The sequence below is a fragment of the Emydura macquarii genome, unplaced genomic scaffold (assembly GCF_026122565.2).
Source record: "Emydura macquarii macquarii isolate MOO-44397 ecotype Brisbane River unplaced genomic scaffold, CSIRO-AGI_Emac_v2 contig_3328, whole genome shotgun sequence".
NCBI classification, from domain to species: domain Eukaryota; kingdom Metazoa; phylum Chordata; order Testudines; family Chelidae; genus Emydura; species Emydura macquarii.
Genome location: NW_027133465.1, coordinates 7,273,599 through 7,298,350, shown reverse-complemented (window position 1 = coordinate 7,298,350; position 24,752 = coordinate 7,273,599). Strand labels below are relative to the sequence as shown.

The 24,752-nt window shown below is 41.9% G+C and overlaps 2 protein-coding genes across 7 annotated transcripts in view; one reads left to right on the top strand and one right to left on the bottom strand.

Annotated features, from left to right (window-relative positions):
- The window catches only part of PPME1 (protein phosphatase methylesterase 1), a 45,096-nt gene extending 28,139 nt beyond the window's left edge, over positions 1-16,957 (bottom strand). The window contains exon 1 of one of the 3 annotated variants that reach the window (XM_067533328.1): positions 16,736-16,957. In XM_067533328.1, the coding sequence (XP_067389429.1) occupies positions 16,736-16,833 (98 nt within the window). In that variant the 5' untranslated portion in view covers positions 16,834-16,957. Of the gene's footprint in view, positions 1-9,346; positions 9,361-16,731 lie in introns of those variants that run through there. The other 2 variants (XM_067533330.1, XM_067533329.1) reach the window with 2 other exon arrangements.
- Positions 16,958-17,173: 216 nt separating this feature from the next.
- Positions 17,174-24,752, top strand: part of C2CD3 (C2 domain containing 3 centriole elongation regulator) — a 66,716-nt gene continuing 59,137 nt past the window's right edge. For 3 of the 4 annotated variants that reach the window (XM_067533301.1, XM_067533300.1, XM_067533298.1), the window contains exons 1-7: positions 17,174-17,348; positions 18,837-19,106; positions 20,094-20,251; positions 20,608-20,822; positions 21,544-21,779; positions 22,683-22,815; positions 23,648-23,776. In XM_067533301.1, the coding sequence (XP_067389402.1) occupies positions 17,276-17,348; positions 18,837-19,106; positions 20,094-20,251; positions 20,608-20,822; positions 21,544-21,779; positions 22,683-22,815; positions 23,648-23,776 (1,214 nt within the window). In that variant the 5' untranslated portion in view covers positions 17,174-17,275. Of the gene's footprint in view, positions 17,349-18,836; positions 19,107-20,093; positions 20,252-20,607; positions 20,823-21,543; positions 21,780-22,682; positions 22,816-23,647; positions 23,777-24,752 lie in introns of those variants that run through there. The other variant, XM_067533302.1, reaches the window with a different exon arrangement.

Here is a 24,752-nt window from a genome sequence, read left to right as displayed (position 1 = left end):
CGACAAAACAGTGGAGGTGTATACATTCAAATGCTCCTCCCACCGATGTAACTCCTTTGCTATGCTGACATAATAAAACCACCTCAATGAGAGGTGTAGGGTTTATGTCGGCATAGATAGGGCAACGCAGCATCAATGTAGTTCCTTATATTGGCTGTTAGGTGGACCCGACTTCTTGCTGGGAGCCGGGACAGCCCACCAGGAGCCCTGGGGCAGCTGCGTTCCTGGTAGGGAGCTGAGAGACTTGCCTCTCAGCTCCCTACACTGCCCTTCTGAGGTCAGTGGATGTGCTCTTGGTGAGGACGCACACCACCAACTCAAGGAGAGTACAGAATCATAGAAGATTACAGTTGGAAGGCAGCTCAGGAGGTCATCTAGACCAACCCGCTGCTCAAAGCAGGACTAACCTCAACGAAATCATCCCAGCCAGGGCTTTGTCAAGTTGCACCTTAAAAACCTCTAAAAATGGAGATTCCACCACCTCCCTAGGTAACCCATTCCAGTGCTTCACCACTCTCCTAGTGAAAAACTTTTTCCCAAATATCCAACCTAGACCTCCCCCACTGCAACTGGAGACCATTGCTCCTAGTTCTGTCATCTGCCACCACTGAGAACAGCCTAGCTCCATCCACCCTGGAACCCCCTTTCAGGTAGTTAAAGGTTGCTATCACATCCTCCCTCATTCTTCTCTTTTGCAGACTAAACAAGCCCAGTTCCCTCAGCCTCTCCTCATAAGTCTTGTGCTCCAGCCCCCTAATCATTTTTGTTGCCCTCCAATGGACTCCCTCTAATTTGTCCACATCCTCTTTTGTAGTGGGGGGCCCAAAACTGGACACAGTACTCCAAATGCGGCATCACCAATTCCAAATAGAGGGGAATAATCACTTCCCTCCATCTGCTGGCAATGCTCCTATTAATGCAGCCCAATATTCTATTAGCCTTCTTGGCAACCAGTGCACTCTGCTGACTCATATCCAGGTTCTTGTCCACTGTAACCCCCAGGTCCTTTTCTGCAGAACTGCTGCCTAGCCCATCGGTCCCCAGTCTGTAGCTGTGCATGAGATTCTTCCGTTCTAAGTGCAGGACTCTGCACTTGTCCTTGTTGAACCTCAGATTTCTTTTGATCCAATCCTCCAATTTGTCTAGTTCACTCTGTATCCTATCCCTATCTTCCAGGGTATCTACCATTCCCCCTAGCTTAGTGTCATCTGCAAACTTGCTGAGGGTGCAATCTACCCTATCCTCCAGATCATTAATGAAGATGTTGAACACAACTGGCCCCAGGACCGACCCCTGGGGCACGCCGCTTATTGCCGGCTGCCAGCTAGATATCGAGCCATTGATCACTACCTGTTGAGCCAGATGATCTAGCCAGCTCTCTACCCATTTTATAATCCATTCATCCAACCCATACTTCTTTAACTTCTTTAGTAGTGTGGACATGCACCACTGCTTACTGCAGTGGCTGTAAGTTGACCTTATATAGGTCAATTTACCTTTCTAGTGTAGACAAGGCCTCAGATTGGATAGGCTTCTGCAGTTGGCAGGCAAGGGTATACTGGTCTTAGTGCATATCAACACTAATGACTCTGCTTTAGGGGATACCTCACAGATTATGGGATGACATCAGGGAATTCGGAAGGGTGTGGAAGAAGAAGAATGTCCAAATGATCATCTCAGAAATCCTTCTTGTCCCACATGCGAAGGAAAATAGAAGACAGAAGATTTTAGAAATGAACTGCTGGCTAGGTAAGTGGCAACGGAGGGGGGGGGAAGAGGAGGTTTTGGTTTCATGGAACATTGATGTATTTTCTGTGTGGAGGGGGCTATACAGTTTGGCTGGCCTCCATCACAATAGAAGGTGAACCAATCTTCTATGGGGCTAAACTAGTCAGAGCTTTAAGCCAGTAACAAAAGGGAGGGTGAAAAGAGGGAACAAATGAGCATTAATTTAGCACAAAATCAAGATGTTGCAAACAAAAATCATCAAAACACCAAAGCAGTGGTCCTCAAACGTTTTACCCACGATCCCCTTACTCCTGTCTGTGCCCCCCGCCTCCCACACCCAGCTGGGGCTGAGAGTGGGGCTGAGGCAGGGGGGCTGGGCACCGCAGGACGGGCGCTTCGCAGAGCTCAGGGCAGAGCAGGGCTGTTTGGCGCTCCCTTCCCACCCTCTAGGGGCTGGCCTGGGCCCACCTGCACCTCCCCAAAAGTTCCTCCACACCCCCTCCCCCCCACCAATTTGGGGACCTCTGCACTAATGAATGTGAAGAAACTAAATTCTTTAATTACTTATACAGCAATGCTAGGAGCCTGGTTAATAAACAGGAGGAATTGGAAGTTCACAGTAATGAGTATAAATCAGAAGCTAGGAACTGTAGAAAACTGATAAGGAAAACAAAAAGGAGAAATCAATGATCAGCAATACTAAGGAAAATAAAGAGTTTTTTTAGCATATATTAAGAACAAAAGGGATCCTAACAATGGTATTGGTCTGTTACTAGATGGAAATTACAAAATTGTCAATAATGCATAAAAAAGCAAAAGTGTTCAATAAATATGTCTGTTGGGTTATTTGGGGAAAAGCCTAATGATGTATACTTATCATATTTTGAGGATGGAAGAACATTCCATTTCAACAGCAACTAAGAAAAATGACAAACAGCAGCTACTACAGCTAGACATTTTAAAATCAGGAAGTCTGTATAACTTGCAATCAAGAGTTTTAAAAGAGCTGGCCAAGGAACTCTCTGGACCATTAATGTTGATTTTCTATAAGTCTTGGAACACTTGTGAGGTTCCAGAAGCCTGGAAGAAAGGTAATGTCATGCTAATATTTTAAAAGGATAAATAAGGCAAGTTGGGTATGATGAGCCTATCAGCCAGCCAGCAATCCTGGGCAAAATACTGGAACGGTTGTTATGGGACTCTTAATAAAGAATTACAGGAGGATAATATAATTCATGCCAATCAACATGGGTTTATGGAAAATACATCCTGTTACGCTAACTTGATATCAAAGAGAAGGTTATGGGGTGACAGTGTAAGTATCCACACAAGGAACATCATTTTGATAATAGAGGGCTTGGCTCTGCAGTCTAGCAGACAATGGCATAAGAAGATTCAATGATGAAGTGGAAGCTAGATGAATTCAGTCTAGAAATAAGGCACAAATGTTTAAAAGTTCAGTTAATTAACCACTAGAATAATTTACCAAAGATTGTTGTGGATTCTCCATCACTGGGAATTTTTAAAATCAGGACTGCATGTTCTTCTAAAAGATATGCTCCAGTTCAAACAGGAATTAATTCAGAGAAGTCCTCTGACCTGTGTTATACTGCAGATCAAACTAGATGATCAGAATAGTTGCTTTTGGCCTTATCTACAAATATATATTCCTGATAAATCACTGATTCTTGACTAACAAGACTATTTTATGAAGTTGACTTTGTATTTGTGGGGTTTTTTTTATATGCGAAGAACAACTAAATGCTATACTTTTTGATAAATGTTAACTAAAAATTGAGTTTTTTTGCTCTGTCTCCATGGCATTTTCTATGATGCACTTTCCTTAGCTCGTTTGTATATTTTTGGTTGATAGAGAATCTTGCATGTGACTGCTGCTATCAGTCCTTTTAAATAATATTGATAACTGTAGGGTTTAATAAAATGTAATGAGATATCTCTAGCAAATTTTGGTTGTAAAGAAAACCCCTGGGGTGACCTGATGCAGTCCCATCTCCAGGAGTCTGCAGACAAAAGGCACCAAAAAGCTGTCGAGCTACTATGAGCGCTCTCAAGCATGGACAAGTTGAAATTTACACAACTGCAGTCAATTGCATGGCTGCTGCTTACAACCTATAAACACTGAAATTAAACAGCCCAATTTTCACTGTGTGTTTGGGAAAACTATGAGCAGGGGGCACTGGGGCTTTGGGAAAGAGGACCCAAGAAACCAAGGTTAAGAGGAAGGGGTAGCAATACTTTGTTCCCTACCCCAAACCTGCTGCTGACAGCTATCAGAATACAGCACAAATTTAAGATAGCAGAAGAGAAAGTTTCTTCTTCCTTTCTTCCATCCAACAATCAAGGGAGGTGGCTTTCAGATTTTTCCAGACACCTGTTAAACAGAAGCTAATATGATAAACTGACCATCTGAGCAGGATCCAGGGAGAATACTATGGTAGGAACACCACCACCTTGAGTTTAGGACTGAGCTCTTCACCAGGAAGTTGCCCTGCACCTCACTGGAGGGGCCACCTCATCTTTTGCAACATACTCTGACTATGAGACATTTGGTAAATATTTCAAACCCAGATTTAAAAATGTTCATGTTTGGAGAGAGATATTTTCCAAAGGAAGAAGTGGAAGCCTCACCATTTGAGACATTTAAAATGTGATGGGACAATATATTCTAGCAATCCTCTATTAGCAGGGGGATTGGGACAGAGAAGAGTAGATGTCCTTGGAGTTAGTAGTCATTCCATCTGAAACTAAGATATATATCTGCAGATTAACTACTTTTATTTAAAACAAAAGATTTGTTAAAACATTACAGCAGGAAGGCAAGTGCATTAACATCTGGCACTTGGCTCTCTTACTAGGAGTGAGAATAAGTATGAAAATTTTCACAAGATGGCTGGTGCCTGCAGAAGGCTGAGAAGTATCCGATTTCATGCAAACACTTGTGTATTACACAGTATGAAGTTGTACTAGTGAGATGGACCAAACAACCACATTTTACAAAATGGACTGCATAAAAGCAATGGAGAATATGCATTAGGGAATTATTGGTCTTTGAAGGAATATACTAGATAAAATAGAGAAGGAAAAGACCTATTGGATTCTATTTTCCTTAGTGACATATCAAGCAGGCATCCAAAACCAGAAGCAAACCCAACAGCAGCTGCAATTTTCCACCTTTTCATGTTGAAACAGCATTTTTCTGGCCAAATAGTTAAACTGTGATGGAGAATAAGTAATTACTGTTCTTTAACATGTCCAACAGACTAAAACAGTAAATAAAAATTGATCCAATGTAATAACTTTTATAGACTGATCTGAGAACTTAAACAATAAACCCAGGCAAATAACACACTATGAATTAAATCAGAACCAAAGAACTAGTTCTGGGCACTTTCAACAGCTAATTTTGATCTATTGTGTGGCTTGTCCTCGCCATTGTATAATGAACATGTGTACATATCACGAGTGAAGCAGCAGATGTGACAGGAGTTGCTTCTATTCCTATGCAACATTCCAAGAACTCCATTTCCCAGCAAAAAGTACTTACCTCCTTTTTGACAAATTCTAGGATACATGTTAAAAGGAACACAGTGCGCTGGTCAAATATGGACCACCTACAGTCATCTCTTTCATAACAAAAGATAGTAACTGATCCTGGGAACAGTTTAATTTGTTTAATAGAAAGGATGTGACAAATCCATATTTTCAGTATTAAACTTGCTATCAAAGAACTGATCTAAGTATTTAGTGAATACTTAAAATACAAATAGTGGCAGGAGGTGCTGAGCTAGCAGAAGGGGTCTGTCTCTGGAAGGAGCTAGTTAGCAGAATGAGATGCAATGCGCTTTAAGGTACAGGAAAAATCAAATGTACATCTTGTAGCTCTGTTAAAGCCAGCCAGCACTACACTGCAGCAGCCATTTTAACCGTTCAGTACTCAGGTTTTTATTTAAATACTTATACTAGCATAATTCACAGATTAAAGTACAGACCAAAGATTCATTACATTCCTGCTACATAGCTGTGCTCATTTGTAATCTGAGAGCCAAATACTGTTCTGTTACACTGCTGTGTCAATGGAGTTACTCCAAATTTACAAGCGGAGTTGTTAGGGCTGAATTCCGCTCTGCTGATGAAATGCAAACCTATGTGGCATCACACATTGCTACAGCATCGTGATTTTCCTTTCCCTATCACTCTGATTTTGCTTTAGTGTAGAGAGCATCATGTCCTTAGGGTGACCAGATAGCAAGTGTGAAAAGAAGAGATGGGGTGAAGGGTAATAGGCATCTATGAAAGAAAATGTCCCAGATATCAGGACTGTCCCTATAAAATCAGGACTTCTGGTCACCCTACATGTCCTATGCAACACAAGGGAGCCATCATGTCGGAACATAGCATAGCAATACAAGCAAACCTATTTCCTGACTGTTCTCTTAGCCTCCCTGAATTCAGATACACTGTAACATCACAATACCTACAATTCACTAAGACACCTCATAAAAAGGCTTTACTGTCCTAGATAAAGTTGTAACAGATGCTTGTTGCCTGAGAAATCATCAGTACAAATGGCAACAATAACTCCTTCCCAAGATAGATAACATCCGAGTCAGAGCAAGTTTGAGGATGATGTTATGAAGAAAGCATCCAGCCACTATTTAAAGGGGAACTGGTTTAGAAATCTCAATTCTCTCATTAATCATTTTTCTATTTGCTTGGAATGATCCAAGTCTCTCCACCTCCCATGATTTCCACCACAACACCTCAGACTGGGTGACTGATAACAGGCAAGTCAGCACTCCCTAATCAAAGGGCTAGTGACAGCAATGCAGAAGGGTTATTTGGAGGAATAGGTGTGCTAACATTAAGATATTAAATCCAACCAGATTCTATTGGGCCTACTCCGAAGTCAGAAAAAAATTAAAGCCAACTCTTCTCCAAGCAAACAACAGACATATGAACATGACTGGAGAGAGTACCATTAATTTTTTTTTTTTTTTTTTTTTTTTTAAATCAAGTCAAATTCTTTTACCCACTTTTGTTCCAAGTAATATTGAGGATCACTATAAACAGAAGACTAGAGGGGAAAAAAGTTTCTTTAGTTCATCTGATAGCACTTTCTTTATGCAGTGTAATGGTAGTTGTCTTGGTCCCAGGATATTAGAGAGACAAGATGGGTGAGGTAATACCATAGAATTATAGAAATATAGGGCTAGAAAGGACCTCAGGAGACAAATCAAGTCCGGCCCCATGCACTGAGGCATATTTTTATTTATAGTCTGCTTCACTATCTCCTTGTATGGTCAGTCATTGTTTGTGTGAGCCTTTCACACAACAACAGTAGACAAAAAAACACAATATAAAATGGTGACTATGAAATCTTAAAAACTGGCAGAGGGACTCAGGAGCAGGTCACTAACTGTATACATTTTACAGCTTCAAATGTTTACGGTTCCCCTAACCAGAGCACAAAGGGAGGAGACTTTGAAGATAGGAAGTGTTATATAAATGCTAAGCAATACTATTACTAAGAAACACTCCATCTATAGAATATTATCTAAGGGCAAAACTTAACCAGGAACAAAGAGCAAGTATTTTCAATCCATCTCAAATTACTAGTTGTATTCATTCACCACAGGATAATGGGGATCAAAATTGCAATGAAGTAAAGCAAGAAACAGACAAAGCCAACATAATATCAACTAGAGGATAAGAAGCTACCAGAACTCACTAGGCTCTCTTTTTGCATATTGTTCCAAGTAAAGAATAAAAAAAGTCAAGAAACTGGGTATTTAGGAATCTGTGATACATTGTGTGCTGCGTCCTTTGCATCAGTATCAGCATTTTACAAAAGAACTCAAGAAAATTGTTAATGTTAAAAAAAATTGTAGCCACTTTGCTCTGCAGGCTAAAAGGTCCCATAACGTGCGCATATATCACCTTATGTATGGAAGGAAATATTTCTGAATATTACATTTATTTTTAACGAACATTTTGGAGCCACCTGCCTGCAGGAATCACGTGACAGAAGTGGACACTGGCAGCACAACAGACCAACACAGAATTGCAAACTGGTTTCCATCCTGCTTTTAACACAGACAACACCAGAAAAATATTGGTGTATGAATATTTTATTTAAATATTAAGCGCTACAGGTCTCCCAATTAAGTATTAAAGCAGGATAACAACACTAACTGAACACTTTTCTTATGAATATCTCAGAGCAACTACTTCACATTTATTTACAGTGCCAAAGGAGTGCACAGTGCTTTAACAGAAAGAATTAAGACAGGCTCCCTACCAAACTGCTTACAATATATGGACCCAATACAAGGTCCTAAGTCCCTTCAACTCCCATAGAAAATCTATATAGGATGAGACAGTAGGTTATATTTAACTTAAACATAAAAGAAATGATGGACAAGAGATTGGAAGGTTTACATGATATAAGGCTGAAAATTTTTGTTTTTTCTGCAAAGTACACATTATGGTAGGGCTTTTATTTGTTTAAAATACAAGACATTACTATAATTAATCTAAATAAAAGGTTGGTGGGGGAATGAGTTTAAAATGTTATAAACATTAATCCTCAGAAGATCCCTATGAAGTAGGTAAGCATCTCCATTTTACACATGGGGAAATTAGTGGTTATATGACTTGCTCAAGGGTCTTATAACTCAGTGGAATGTCAGAGAATAGACCCAGCAATCCTGATCGCTAGCTAGGAGAGAAACAGCTCTCAAAGCCATGAGCACTCTCTAGACAGATATCCACCTCTGATAAGTCACTCAGTTCTACTTATTTTATTAAAACCTCGTCAAAAAGATTTTACAGCAGATACATACAAAAGCTTCTCTAACAGGTGGACTGCGTTTTCAGACTGTTTTGCTTAGTAAAGTTGCGGCAGTTTTTAATTCACTCCACTATGCTTCTGTACTTCAGCAGAACATTTGATACATACACATATTGTTCACGGTCCTAAGACTTCTGCAGTAACTAAACACAATGTACTACAGATATTTTCCATCTCTCATTTCTACATCTGTGAAAAGTACAAAGTAATTCTTAACTCTGATCTTCCTTAATTTAAGTTCAAAGCCATGTCATTAAACACTTCAACTCAATTCAGTATAAAAAGAATTATGAAAAATAAAAATATTAACAAGGAGCACAGTATGAGTATTTATTTGAAACTTAAAAACACTCTAGATCTTAATTACTTCAAGTTTTACTGCATAGCATTTATTTAAATAGAATGGAATAAGTCTAAAGATAAAGAGCCATTTATAACGGGGTGAAAAGTTTCTGTAAAAGATACAAACAAATACTAATTTTCAAGAATAACATTCACTTAAACATTCTCTCCAACTGTTGATGCCAAAATAATCTGGTTCATATCAGAGGAACAGCCTGCAAAATTAAATTTTGTAACTTATCAGATCTCATGCTTCAGGGTAATGCTGACTTCCTGGTACTCGTCTGGTATGATATTTCACCCAATAAATAGCACTGCACCTCACAGAATCAGGCCTTGGGCATTGTGCATAGTGCCCTCAGCTCACACTGAAGTCAACGGAAGTTGATGATGCTAGCACCTCACAGGATTCAGTCCCAAATGTATTACAGGAATAGACTTTAGTTTCTTCTGAAGGATCAGCTGCTATTAGGCACTGCTCCAATTAATATGCTATTCTTGATGGTCTACTGATCTCTTTCAGTGCGGCAAGTCTTATGTTCCTAAAAACCAATTGTTTGTTTTCCTCCAGATTTAACAATCTGGACTGCTAGCAGCAATTTTTTCCCCCTGAGATGATACATGCCAGCTCCTGCAGAGAGGACATTTTTATAGCATAGTTTAAGCTTCTAAAAATATACAAGGCTTTGGCAGCACTTTATAGGAGTGGCAGTAGACCTCCTTGTAAACACGTTTCATTCAACAGTTATGCTGTTAAACTATTTGAGACTAGTAAAAGCTACTTCAATAGAAACATTCAGTGCACTTCAGGGTGAAAGATCTTTTATTCACCTGACCAGTGCATTAAAAGGGTAAGGGAGTCTATCTATCTGTACTTCTGAACAGCCCATCACCACAATAACTAGGTTGCAAAATTAAGAATCACTACAAGTTTCATCCAAAGCAGGACTAAATCCTTTGCACTCCCCTTGTTAACCACCATTTAACATCCTTTTAACTCTTCTTCTTCTAAAGAATTTAATGTTGTCCTAAACATGGGACTAATATCCAAATTAAAAACATACAGGTGCAGAAGCTGAAGTTATTGTGGGTGGTCACTAAAATGGTTAGTTTCAGGGTTTTCAGGACATCTGTTATATTTATGACAGTCACTAACTCACTGTAAAACCATTGGCCAATCATTTAACTCCCCTCTGCTATGGTTTCCCCATATGTAAAACTTGGGATAATGGTATAAAGCATTGAAAGTTCTTTAGCGAAAAGATTGTAGAGAAGTTTAAAACATTACGGCTCAATCTGTTTCATTCTGTACCATCATTTTCTACCTGGATTTTGTGCCATTTCAAATTCCAACTAAATTCATCCTTAGCTTAGACTGAAGGCAACATGCACCCTCTTTGGTTTGAAAGTGAATCTGACCCAGTAATGTCCACACTCAAACATATTACCTTTCCATAAACCCTTTACTTTTCCACTAGTTTCTCTCACTGTTATCAACACCATCCTCCCCAGCACCCAAAACCAAGTCTCTGGTCCCTCAGATCTGGGTCCTGACCAAATTCTGCTACTTTACTTTACAACATCTCTACATATTGACCCTTCCTCTGAGCTTGTGACTGGGTGTGATTACTGCTAACCTCCCCTTCTCCAACCTGCTCAACTATAATCTTTCCCCCTCCAGGTCATCCAGAACCCTGCTGCCAAGAACGCTTTCCTCTCTGACCACCATAATCATGTCTTTACTTTGGACACCTGTTTTTCTTTCACATAAAACTTCAAGCTTTTTCTCCTCACCTTTAAAACTGTCCCTAACTCCAGCCCATTATCTCCCCATCACCCTTTTGTCACTATGTTCCTGTCAAGCTTCTTTTCTAGTAATTTCCTTTCTTTCATCCCTCCTCCTTCACATCTCCTCATGCAGCTGGAACAGCCTCACAATTAACATCGGCCAATCTCTCTCTCTCTCTGGGCATGTCTACACTACAGCAGCACACCTGCAGCTCCAGACACCTCCTGTGTCGATCGATGGGGTTTTTCTATTGATGTAGATAATAATCCACCTCCTCAAGCAGCAGCAGCTAGGTTGACAGAAGAATTCTTCTGTCAACCTAACTGCATTATACACCAGAAATTAGGTCAGCTTAACCACTGCACTCAATGGGATGAATTTTTCACACCCATGAGTGATGTAGCTAGGTTGCTCTAAATTTTTAAGTGTTGACTAGGGCTTAGCTCTCAAATGATACACTTAGACTTATTTAAAAATCTCTTACCAACTGTTTGCTCTGTGTTGTGCTGCTGTTCTAGATGGCAGACCTTCCAGAGGCAAGGACTTACTCACCTGGCAGAGTTCATCTACTGCCCAGCTTCATGTAGACTTCTGCTGGGTAATAATATTTAAGCTAAACTTGCACAGACCTTGCACCAGTTAAAACAGCATTTCTTCATTCACAAAGAGCAAAACACTGCTTTAGAGAATAGTTATGTTTGAGAGTGAAGAGATGTTCTGAAATATTTATCTTCACCAGATTCAGTTCATGAGAAAAGGATGTTGAAGGATCTTAATGACTAAGTGCTATCAATTAGACAAGTGGATTAGAGAAGGCAGCAGGTAGGCCCTAGTTTCAGACTACGACCATTTCAAGTCATCATAGTCATTTTGGTAAAAGGAACACAGTTAATAGAATCTCTCTGAGTAGGAGTCAAATCAATGCCTATGTCAAGCTGAGGAGATGCTCTTTACTGTAAACAGGTGTTCATCTATCTTAATTCTCTTCATGTGGACAGATGGTCTGACAAGTTAGGTCCAGACACATCTCACAGGCATTTGTGAACACCCTGGCTTGAAACTGAATTTCCAACACACAAGAAACACCAGAATTATTAGTGTAAAGACACCCCAGAGAAAGTATTCACTCTGCTGAAATGCATCTCAAGTTAACATGTTAGAATTCCCATTCCATGCCATGTTGCAAATGACTCCATGCCCACAATGGGCACCCTCGCCTCTCCTGCCAATCCTCCCCATCCAGGATGGATAAAAATCAATGAATAAAAATTTTTTTAAATCAATAATACACTATATTTCTCTCGTTTAAAAAATAAGTTACAATTAAATCTCACAACAAACATGCTAAACCTACACTTACAATTTCATAAAAATGAATTAATGGTTCTAGTCTGTCCAACCTAACTACCAGCTCTTGCTTCTTGAAAGTTCTAGGCTTTCAATTTCTGTTTCTCAGCAGACTGAAGTCGCATGTGCAAAGACAGACACATAGTGGATAGGATTGCTTATGTGGTGGTGGAGCTGAGCCAAGTAAGGCAGAGGAGTTAGTTAAGACACTGTCTTAAAAACAGAGATGCAAAGGACGGAGGCAGAGTAGAAAGGAACAGTGGAGTGGACTGGAAAGAAAAAAGGAAGACATTCAGTGTACACACACCCCCATTGTTCTCTATGCATTTGTATATGTATATGATGATCCTATGTTTCTCATTTCTACCTCTGCATCTGATGAAGTGAGCTGAGCCTCACAAAAGCTTATGCCTGCTAAAATTAAATTTGTTAGTCTTTAAAGTGCCACAGAACTCTCGTTGTTTTTGCACTACACACACAGCTTCCTATATTCCCCCACACTTTTGCCACAGAAAAATTGTCATGGCTTCTGGGCGTAAGAGAGACCCTATCTGGGAATATTTTGAAGAAATTCCTTCCCTGGGTAAAAAAAGGAAAACGTGTCAAGCGTAAGCAGTGCAAGAAGGAGATGCAGGACCTAGTTGCAAGAATGAAACATCATAACGGAAACTGCTTATTGGAAGAAAATGATCCGGATGAAGATGTGGATCAACTTAAATAATTCACTTTGCAATGCATCATTCTTCAAGACTCTCTCTCTCTGCCTTTTAGTATACATGTGATTTAACAAGTAAATTCCCACGCTGTTTGCTATGTTGGACGTTGCTAGAAAAAAAAGTTTAGCTTAGCTAATCCTTATGACTTGTTTAATTAGTTAACTAGGTTTAGAATCTAATCACCCAAGTACATGGTACAGAAAGCTGCACTAAGAAATCTAGAGTTGCCAGTTGCCACTGGGTGTTATTTTCTTATTTTATATTACATAATACAGGCCCCTTATTTTGGAACATCATGGCTACAGACCATAATGGTGATGCCATAAGTCTATTCCTTATTTTACTTCAGCATAACTCAGCTTTCCCAAGGGAACCCCATCCTATACTTGTTTTCTCAAAAAACAGAAGTGCCAATGAGTTCTACAGGGCTTACTCCAAAATTAAGTGCACTATAAATGCAGTCAGTCAGCTTTTTTGGTAATTTGGAATCAGATCTGCATCCTTGCTGAAAAAAATGTAAATGATTAACTGAATAATAGAGTGAGAAGAACTGAGAAGAACGACTATTCAAAATCATTTTTGAATTTTATTTCAGGATTCCGTTGACGCATAAGAGACTTTGACTGTCTATCTGCAACAACTTCAGAGTCACCTGTTGGTACTTTTAGCAGCAGTGCTGCAACTAAACGTATTTTAGACAACAAAGTATCAGTAGCAAGCAAAAAATTTCAGTCATCCAGTAAAACCACCACCATGGATGGGTTTGTAGCAAGGACCAGCAAATACCGACAACAAGACACCATAAAGGAAAAGATTGTTTGGTTCATTTATGCCACAAATTCTCCTTTTCACATTGTTAACAATAAACACTTCACTGACTTGGTTGAGTCCTTACGACCAGGCTACATCCACTTGGTAGAGCAGACACTGATGGAAGGTTGCTAGATATAGGGTATGAGAAAGAACTTGAACAGTGTGCAAGAAATACTGAGGGGAAATTTGCCAGTTTAAGCCTTAATGAGTGGAGCAATGTACACAATGACCCAATAATTTGTGCGTGTCAACAGATGATGAGGTTGCATATCTTTCAGAAACAATAGATACATCGGGAAATGCCCACACAACAGAATATTTTAAAGAAGTGGCAGTGAAAGCTGTAAAACTGTGAACAAAAATTCAACTGTCACATGCAGTTTTGTCACAGACAATGCTGCAAACATGGCAAAGATGAGAAGATACTTAGAAGAAGAAACCAAAGGATGCTCCTTAATAACATATGGCTGCAGTGCCCATTCAATGCACCTTTTAGCTACAGACTTAAATACGTCTTCTCCAGGAATAAAAGAAAATGTTGTTGAAGTCACAAAATACTTCCATAACAACCATTTTGCTTCAGCTTCACTGAAGAGAGCAGGAGGATCCAAACTAATTCTCCTCAAGATGTTCAAGGGAATTCTGTGGTTGATTGTTTTGAACAATTTATTAAGAACTGGTCTATTCTCATAAAACTTTGTGAAGAAAGCCATGATAAAACAGATAGAAGTATCTCATCCAAAGTATCTAACATTGGATTAAAGAGGAACGTAGAGGATATGCTCAGTATACTGAAACCTATATCCATAGTCTTAACCAAACTTCAGAGAAATTGTTGCTGCATTGCTGATGCTGTCGAAATTTGGAAGGCACTTCAAGAGACATTGAGGAAAGAAATACCTCACCAGAAAGTTAAACTGCAGGCAATAGAGAAGCAAATGGATCATGCACTAACTCCAGCTCATTTTCTTGAGAACATTTTCAATCCCAGATATAAAAGGTAGATGCCTAACTTCTGAAGATGCTGCTGCCGTGGCATGGGCATCTCAAAATCACTCCTCAGTTATGCCAGTCATAATAAATTTCAGGGCTGGAGCGCAACTATTTAAACAGGAAATGTTTACTGATGATTTTTTGAATAAAGTCACTCCCCTGAATTGGTGGAAATCATTAGCCAGGCACCTTGAAACAGAGGTCCTTCAGTTGCTAAGCCAACTTTTCACAGCAGTAGCTTCCTCTGCAGGCACAAAGAGAATATTTTCATCATCTGGTATTATTCACTCAAAGCTAAGAAATTGATTTGGAGTTGAAAAAGCAGGAAAACTCGTATTTCTGTTTCAGTCTATGAATAAAAATGACAGTGGGAATGGGGAAGATGAGAGCTAGTTGTAGAAGTTTTAAGGACAGCGTACGTTTAGTGTTGTGATGACTTGTCTGTTAGAATTAATAAAATTTGAAAATTAAAAAAAGAGTTTAAGGACAGCTGTCAGCTGGCAACTCAGGAGACTGCTGCAATTGCAAATGTGAAACATTTATGTAACATTTAAGATTTAGTTTAATAAAATATAAGTGCCACTGTGTTTGTGTGTGAATTTAGTTCTTACCATTCCTAATGTACTGTTGCTGCATCTGCAGCTTGACACAGGTAATGGGTATTATGTATTATTACCTAAATTAATAAAAATCAAGTTATCTAAAAAAATTACACAAAGCATACCCTCCTAGATGTTGTAAAATGCTGTATTGAGTTGTAAATTAACATGTTTTAGTGATCAGATTTGCATCATTGTTTAAGAAATATGTGAAGAAGTATCAGCGGGAAACTTGATTTAAATCAATGATTTTCTCTTGGTGATTTAAATCATGATTAAATCCACCCTGTCCCCATCACCCAGGAAAGGGCACCCTCACCTCCCCTGCCAATCCTCCCTGTCATCCAGCAACAGGCACTCACTTCCTCTGTCACTCTTCACCCTCTAGGATAAGTATAAAATTAAAGAATTAAAGTTAGCTTTAGTTTGGTTAAGGATATAGAGATATATGTGTTGTAAAGAAGGCCCCAACCTGCAAGTAAAAGAAGGCTGTGAAAATAATTACTCGTAGTGTGAGAAGAATGTATGGTTTCAAAAGTAACTAATGAAATAAAGAGCTGCAATAACAAGGCAAAGAAAAACCGTCTTAAAAGAAACAAGCCTAAGTCTTCCCACTGGTCTGCTGGTAAGCAGGGCGAAGGCAGGAAGAGAGAAGATAAGAAAGGAAAGGCCTTGGGAAGAAAGGAGGCTGTAAATCTTATCTGGACTCAGGCTGGAAATAAGGGTGAATTGTCTCAAATTGGTTTTTAGCTGAAGTCAGTAATTGGCAATGACATCACTTGTTTGTTAAAGACACAAAAAGTAAACTCTTAAAAGAGGCTCATTGCAGAGACCTGCCTGACCACACTGGATCCCATCAACAAGGGGCGAAGAGCCCCTAGATTTAGCCCATTTGTAAGTATCATGATCGAAGGCTTACAAACGTCTCCTCAGGGTGAGGAAACTAGTTATTAGTGGGGCAGTTAGGCAGCTTTAGAGCCCTCCTATAAATACCAGTCAGCCTTTGGCTTTAAATAAAGGAATGCAGGGTTAAACGCATGTCGGGTGCTTTCCCACAGCAATGTTCATCGTTGCAAACATTACTAATGATTCCAACACCCCCTCCCCCGGGCAGCCTCGCCTCCCCCACGATCCCCACCCCCCCCTCCCCCGGGTAGCCTCGCCTCCCCCTCCTCCACCCCCTCCCCCGAGCAGCCTCCCCTCCCCCACGACCTCCACCCCCACCCCTGACAATTCCCCCGTCACGCAGCAACGGGCGCCCGGCTCCGCCCCTCCCAACGCGAACATCCCCGGCTCCCCTCAGCACTTGTGGGCCCGGGTCCCTCACGTTGGGCCCCATCCCCAGCAGGCCTCACGGTGACCCCGCCCATCCCCCCCGCCCTCAGACCGGCGCCCCCGACTCACTCCTCCCCGCCGCCCGCCAACTCCCGCGCGCGCGCGCGCCCCACCCGCCAACGCCCGCCCGCGGCTCCCTCGCGCCAGCCCAGGACCCCCCCCCTCGGGCAGGGACCACCCGCCCCCTCCCCCACTCACTTACCCCATGCGCATCTTGGAGCCGGACTGGCCGCCCCCGCCGGGCACGGCTGGCCTGGGGGGCAGGCGGCCCAGCTGCAGGTGCTTCTCCAGGGCCGACATGACGGGGAGAGGGCGAGACACAAGGGCGGGTGCGAGCGCCCCACACCGAATCCAGCCAGCCGCAGCGGCGGCTCCTGCTACCGCACCACCCACCCTCCGCCGGAAGTGCCCCCCGCCCAGCCCCGTTGCATGGCGGGAAATGGAGTCCCCTCCAGCGCTCGCCGGCCTCACCTGTCCCGCCGGAAGTGCCCCGCCTCCTCCTGCGCCCCGCTGCATCACGGGAAATGGAGTCCGCGCCCTCCCTGCCGGAAGTGCCGGTCCCTCGCGCCGATCTCCCCTCGCCGGAAGTGAGGCAGGCGCTGTGCGCGCTGCTGCTTTCCCGGCCGGGCTGGGTGCTTCTCCCGCCCTGTCCCAGCGGGCCCCGCGGCGGCTTGAGGCGGCGGTTGCCGGGCAGCGGCGGGGGTGGCTGGGAGCCGGGCCTGGCGCCGCGCAGCGGCTGGGGATGAAGCAGAAGAGGCTGAAGGGCCCCGCTCCCAAGGCGGGAGGGGGCGGCGGCGGCGCCCGCAAGAGGAGAGGTGAGAGCCCCGGAGAGCGCCGGGGGCCGTACCTGGGGGCCCGGCAGACGCCCTGGGGGAGGGGCGGCCCCATGGGAGCACGGCAGACGCCCCGGTCCCCTGGGGGCAGTGAGGAGGGCAGTAGCCCTGGTGGCCCAGCGGGCGCCCTGAGCAGTGGGTGGCAGGAGGCCATGCACAGGTGGGTACTCTGGGGTCCATAAGAGGCAGCAGATCCTGTGATGGGCATCTGAAGGGGGGAGGGGGTGGCAGCAGCAGCAGCCTCCATAGCGTGACTGACACCCTAGGCAGCGTGCGGGATTGGGGTCATGGGGGGCGGGGGCAGCACCTTGGGCATTCTGTGAGGAGGTGGCTGGCGCCTGTGCTGATGCTGTAGGTGCTGGATGGCCTGCGTGGATTATAATGTGGCGGGGTGTGCCCTTGAGGTGCAGCAGAGAGCTGGGAGTGCAGTTTGGATCTTGGTGGGTACCTAAAGTCACAAAGGCAATGGGGAACCTTGGCGGGGCAGCAGGTATCCTGAGGGCACCCTTGGATCAGGACAGGCTCCATGTATGTGGTAGGCACCCTGGAGAGGTAGAAGGGATCTGGAGGATGTCATTCTACCCTTCAGGGAGGTCATTCACTGAAGGGTGGTGAGGGACATTGCAGGGCAGTACTGAGCAGACCAGCTGCAACATCAGCCCTTTCCAGCTTCGTTGGTACAAATGATTGGCTTTGCACAGAGCAATCACAGTCTCAGTGGTGGTGTGAACGTATTTTGTTGCAACACATTTTTTATGTGAGCGCTAGGTGTGTGTTACAGTCCTGCCAAGAGTTTGCAATGTAAAAATGTTGTAGGCTAAAATTAAGGTTAAGATTTTGTCAGGGTTATTTTTAGTAAAAGTCAGGGACAGGTCTAGGGCAATAAATAAAAATTCATGGAGCCCATGACCTGTCTGTGACTTTAACCAAGGGGCAGGGCTTGGGGGGCGGAGAGAGGAATGACACCTGCAACCCCATGGGAAAGAGCCCCACCATCACAGAGGGGGGCGCGCAGAGCCCTGGCTGCAGCCCGGGCCACAGCCACGGGACAGAGGCACACAGTCTCAGCTTCCAGCCATGGTGGGGGAGGGAAGGGACACAGTCCCGACTCCATCCACCACCACTGGGGTGGAGTGCACAGTCTTGGCTCTGGCTGCAGACATGGAGAGGTGCACAGTCCTGGCTCCAGCCCTGGCTTCAGCCACTGACAGCTGAAGTCGAAGAAGGCACAGAGACAGTAAAGTCACGGAATCCATGACTGCCATGATCTCTGTGACTAAATTGTATCCTTAGCTATAATGTTCTAAATATGTACGGGGTAACCCCAAGTATAGCATAGAATATCAGGCATATCTGTAGGGTAAGCACCAAGTATTTTTTTTATACTCTGTAAAGTAATCTACATCTCAGATATACTATCTGCTTTTATATTTTGGAGAGATAATACTGTGTTTTCTTCTGTCTCCACAGGTATCAGTGATATCTCCCCTTCGACAAGTTTACCACCTCTTGTTGAAGGCCAGTTGCGCTGCTTTCTGAAGTTAACAGTCAGTAAAATCTTATGGATGGTCTCTAAACCTCCTGCTTCTGTTCTCATCCGGGTGAGGTGGTGGGGGGAGACATCGGATGGTACACTCTTTAATCCCAGGAATACTGCACAGACTGAACAAAAAGCAGTGAAAACCACTACCCGCTATGCAATTCGCTGTGGGCCAAAACAGTTTGCCTCCTACTTGACAGGTACAATAGCTGTATCCTCTGTATTAATTTTGCAGTTGAATTTATATTTGTATTTATGGTACCAATTCAGAAGACTTTAGCAGGAATTGGGAAGTGCACTAATGAGTAATGAAACATAACTTATTTTTACTGAATCTAAAAGATGGTTTTATGTAGTGCCTTTCAGGTTTTATATTTCAAAGGGCGTTGGATATTTATAACCCTCAGGAGAATGATCAAAATAAAAAACTATCCCAGACTACTGAATGTTGTTAAATATCCTTATACACTGATCATGGCAAAAGCATTCAAGAGACAGAGTGAGAGGTCTGTGTCTTCTAGCCAAATAAATGTCACAATAAGCCAAATCAATGGACTATGTTTTTGTAGCTGAAATGACATGAAGACAAAAAGATCCTGACAAGACCCTTTAAAAAATACTTTAAGGCACCAATTCAGCAGCAAGCTCTGTATAGCGAGAACCTTACACTTGCATGGACCTTATTGCAGGATTGGGGTCTTAAATAACTTATTTAAGTGCTTTTGTATGATATTACTATTTCTAAGTGTGTAATATTAATTTATAGTAATCTCTTAGAAGTATAACATTTCTCTACCTGTTGCATATACTATTAATAATTATCTTATATAGTGCTTTTTGTCCCTAGAGCTCAGTGCTTTACAAAGGAGGTCAAGTAGTATCTGTATTTTACAGATAGGGAAACTGAGGCATAGCGGAGCAAGTGATCCAGCAAACCAAAGCCAAGAATTGAACCCAAGTCCCCTGAATTCCAATCAAGTGCTTCATCCACTAAGCCACATTGCCTCTCATGTAGTCCCCCTTTCCCTATTTTAATTATGCCGCTTTGTTTGGGTTTTTATAATTTCATTTGTTTTTAATTATGCCATTTTAATTATATTTTAACTGCACTATTGTTGTTGTTCACAAAGGATTTTTTAATATGTTGTCTTATACCAGATGTAAGTTAGCTGTTCCTGTCTCCGTAGATATGGGTGTTCTTGTACTGGATGTAATGACCAAACCTGACCATCTTCCAATTGGTAGAGCTCAAATCAATGGACTATCACAACTGTCTCCAAGCCATCCAATCAGTGGATTTTTCACCATTATTTCACCAACATCTGAGAAACTAGGAGAACTGCAGGTAGTACTGAATCTTTTCTTTCTTTCTACACTGCTCACCTGAGCCAATATTTTAAAAAATAGGTGCCTAGAATTAGGCTGCTCAACCTATATTTAACCTTAGGTATTCATTTTTGAAAGTCCTGCCCCTAGGCTATATTCCATTGAGGAAACTGATTCCTTTTGACTGAAAATGTATAATGTCAACTAACTGCTCTTAAATATTCCAGAGATTAAGCTAGTGTCTTACATAACTGTATCAAATACATAGCTTCTAGTATTGGAAATGCAACATCCTACGTAATATGGAAAGAAAACAAGACTAGAATGATTGGTGCATTTAATTAAAACACATTGTTCTCATATTGTGTCTTTCAGGTATCATTAGTTTTAGAGCCCTTGTCTGAAACCTATGACAGTAGCAGCTCCATCCCAGCCACAGATGTGAGTTTAGACATTGCTGCTTCTGCTCAGGGAACCACAGGAATGACTGAATCCAGCAAGACTCCGTTTCTTGCTCCAGCACAACTACACGGACCACCTGATGTTGCTGGAAGAGAGTCTGTTAACAGTAGCAGGGCCGCTACTCCTAGGTAACTTTTTTCCAGATAAAATAAAGGAATTTCTTTTCAATTCAGATGTTTGATTAAGTAACAACAATGTGTTTATGACTACGGCTATAAGAAAATCATGGGCTGCAATTTTGTTGTGGAAACAACAACTTTTAATAGCTTCCATAAATTTGAGTGATGTTGTGACCTTATGCTGCAGGTCGCAACACCACTTACTCAGATTTGGACCAACTGCCCTCCGTCATGCTTGCCTTCAAGAGCCAAGTGGGGACACACAACGTCTCTCTTGTGCTGACCACACCACAACAGCAACTCTAACAAACTGGCCACTACATTTGAACCAAACAATCACAACTTTCTTACAGCCTTATATATGACTTATGAATTAAGAAGTTCTTCCATGTATAGTCTAAATTGTGTTGTAATTAGGCATGTAGCTAGGAAAAGAATAACAGGCCAGATCCTCAGCTAGTATAAATCTGCAAAGCTCCATTGACTTCACTAGAACTGTGTGGTTTACAGAAGCTGAAAATGTGGCCCGAAATGCTTTATTTATAATTTGTGTCAGCGTGTTTCATGTTGTGAGTGTAAAAAGAGAAGTCAGGATTTCCTCTGTGTAACCATATACAAATATGTCACATTTTTCTTTGAGGAGGGGGATGCAGTACTTGATTAAAGAGTTTGAGGAGCACTGTATTTACAAATCAACTTGAATTTTACTAAACTTTATCTTTTTAAATAGAGGAATAGACCACTTGTTCTTTCAAGAGAATTCTGAGAACATAAAGAATGGTTTCTCTGGGTCTCAGCATCGTCTGATTTTACCAGATGAAAATTTAAAAGTGAACCCTCCAAAGAAACAGGCATCATTTCCCAACAGTTCTGATCTGGAGGTGCAAGCTGCAACACCTTTTGGGAACCACGGCAATGCACATGTACTATCTTTGCACAACCCAGCTACAAAAGACCTCCTTTCAGGTTTGTAAATATTTGCCATCAGGGTTTAGGTTTCATTTGAAACTGCAAAAGCTCATTGCTATTTCAGCTAGCTGGCACATGATACAAACTGGTGCTCTTGTAAGACTAAATGTTTCAGGAAAAAAGCGTTTCTTGTAATATTCTAGTGACAGTATTTAGAACTTAAACTGACAGTCAAAAACAAATTTTTTTAAATACATAAAAAAGATTGAATTTAGTGCTGGTGGCAGGTGGCCTGATTATCCACAGAACAGGGATAGCATGGGCAGCAGTTGTACAAGCTTCCTCCTGCTGCCTACCAGTTTGCCTCATCTGTGACCTGGAGGAACAAGAGAGGAATATCAGTCTCCTTGCCTATTTAATCCTAGGAGCTGGATTTAGATCACTAACTCAGTTCCTATGGGCCACCAAATCAGCTGTCAGGCTGTAGCTTTATTAGCTAACTGTGATCCTGAGCTGGATTCAGATGAGTAAACTAGCAATGGGAAGCTTTCTTATATCCCATTACCAGTATTCTGAGTCATCCATTGTATTTACTGAGAAGTCTTGAAATTGGACTGCAAGTTGGGGAACCTTTGGTTGTCAAGCCAACCTTCCATTGGTTAATCTGGCCACCATACCTACTCTACCCTCTCTCCACCATCGGGTTCAGTCCATCTAACACAAGTGAGTTGTACTTCATACTGCCCTGTGCTCAAGGCTGAAGCAGGACTGCTCCCTCTTACTTCCCATTGTGTTATATGTTTAATGGTATATAGCTTAATCTCCAGTACATCAAGGGCTCTTTATAATGACAGATACAAAATTTTCATGTATCTGGCATATTTATTCTGTATGCACATTTCTTTTATATTTTAAATTAAATTTGAATGTTAAGGTTTTATTCTTTTTTTTCTTTCCCAGCTCTTTTGGATCAAGGCAATAAACTCCGCAATGCCATGGCTGTCTCTGCAATGAAATCCAGCCCAGATACTGACATTGAATTGAATGAAGTGCATCCTTCTGTAAAGAGAGACACATTCAAAGCAACAGCAAAGTGAGCTTGAAGGAGGGAGTGTGTTTACCTTCCAAGCCATACATTTCAAGGCATCACTCCTGAGATGCTGTGATTTGTGTCACATCTTTCAGGATTCTTATTCAAACAAAGGACATTAAAGCTCCATTGTAAATAAGAGCCTGCATTTCACCTCACCAGTTCCAGTCCATGTTGGTAATGACTTAACGTCATTGCCATTTGAAGGCCATCTGTGTGAAATGAGGGGGTAGTTCTCTCTTCGTGATGCACCAGTATCCACAGTTGGCACCCTTGAAGCAGAGTCAAAAGATTACATGGGTTCAGAGCTTGAGATACCTAGTCAGCCCTAAAAGAGATCCCACAGTTTGAGGCATGTTGGTGGTGGGGAGACAGTTCCAATCTTCTGCCCAAGCTACATTTGATTCCTAAATATGGAGGGAATTTCTGTCTTCCCAGGAATGTTGATCAGGCACCTTTCATGAGCACTTAAACATTTTTAAAAAATAAAAAGAGAGAGAATGAGAAAAAGCCTAGAGAGCCTGCAGCCGCTATGTTTCAATTGCAGGATTGGGAAGCACTTTTGGCACATAATAAAATATACTTACAAGTGTGGATCAAAAATTGTAAATTGAAGCAAATTTACCCAGGGTTGTATAACAGAATTTGTCTTTTTTGTACTTATGGAGTTAAAATACAAATAGAAACGCACTGTATATAGGTTTTTATTTGTGCTGAATAAGAGAAAATCTGTTTATTTCATCATTGAAATGAATAAAATCCATAACAAACTAGAAACACTTATTATCCTTACTCCTCCTTCTGATCCCGCTTCACTGGAATAACTGTCATCCAGGAGCCTTAAAACCTTGGACCCTGATGTCATATCCACTGCTCAAGATCCCCTTCTCCTAGCATCTGAATCCACAGTTCAAGAATTTGACCCGCATGCTGAAAACAGGGCAATACAGCTACTACTGGGCAGGTGAGTGCCATTGCATGTACTGAGATGTTATTCTAAACATTCCCAAAATGATCCAAGTTATCTATTTCTTGTGTCATATGGGATACTTCTTGAGTCAGCGTATCCTCTACCGCATTTCTAGAAATGTCTCGGAGCACTGGGTTATCAAGTGGTGGTAGAAGGAAGTATTTTACACTTTGAGTTTTCATGAGTAAAGTTAACAATGTGCTTAAATCTTTGCTGATTCAGAATCCAAGTCAGTTTCCCTTTTGGGTTTTCTTGCCATTGTGTTCTTGTATTTTCTACCATTTGGGGGAAAGTTTAATATTTTTAATGCAAGCAAAATCAGTGAAAATCTCTTCATTTTTTTAATAAACTCCTCTTCTTTTTATTTAACAATCTAGAGTATTGGAGGGCTATCCAGATTTTTAGCTTGATGCTTGTAAATGGTACCATATTGAGAGCCTTGGAAAAAGCAGCTGTTGCCTAGCCTCAGAACAGAGCACAAGCAGTGTTCCACTAATGTATCTTTACCCTGTTCCCAGTGAACAATGTGAGAGTTGGCTCTCCATGCCCATCCAACCCTGGGCATCTCAGAGCGCTGTCCCGAGGTTCACATGTGGTTAGGGTGACCAGATAGCAAGTGTGAAAAATCAGGCCAGGCGATGGAGAGTAATAAGCGCCTGTATAAGAAAAAGCCCTGAATATTGGGACTGTCCCTATAAAATTGGGACATCTGGTCACCCTAGGTGTGGCGATGAAGTTGTGTGGTGTGAAGTTGATAACTTTCTAGTGGGAAGCGGACTGACATTCATTAGCTCATCTCACCAAGGTGGCAGATTTAAAATACCATTTTGTGAAAACTTTTTCAAATGTAGGTTATTAATGTTCATGTTATCTGGGGGGAGGGGATGCTTTTTAATTCAGGGCATTGGTAATGGGGCATGAAGCCTTTCACTTCCATGGTAGGTCATTAGTACGTATCCAACCAGGTTGG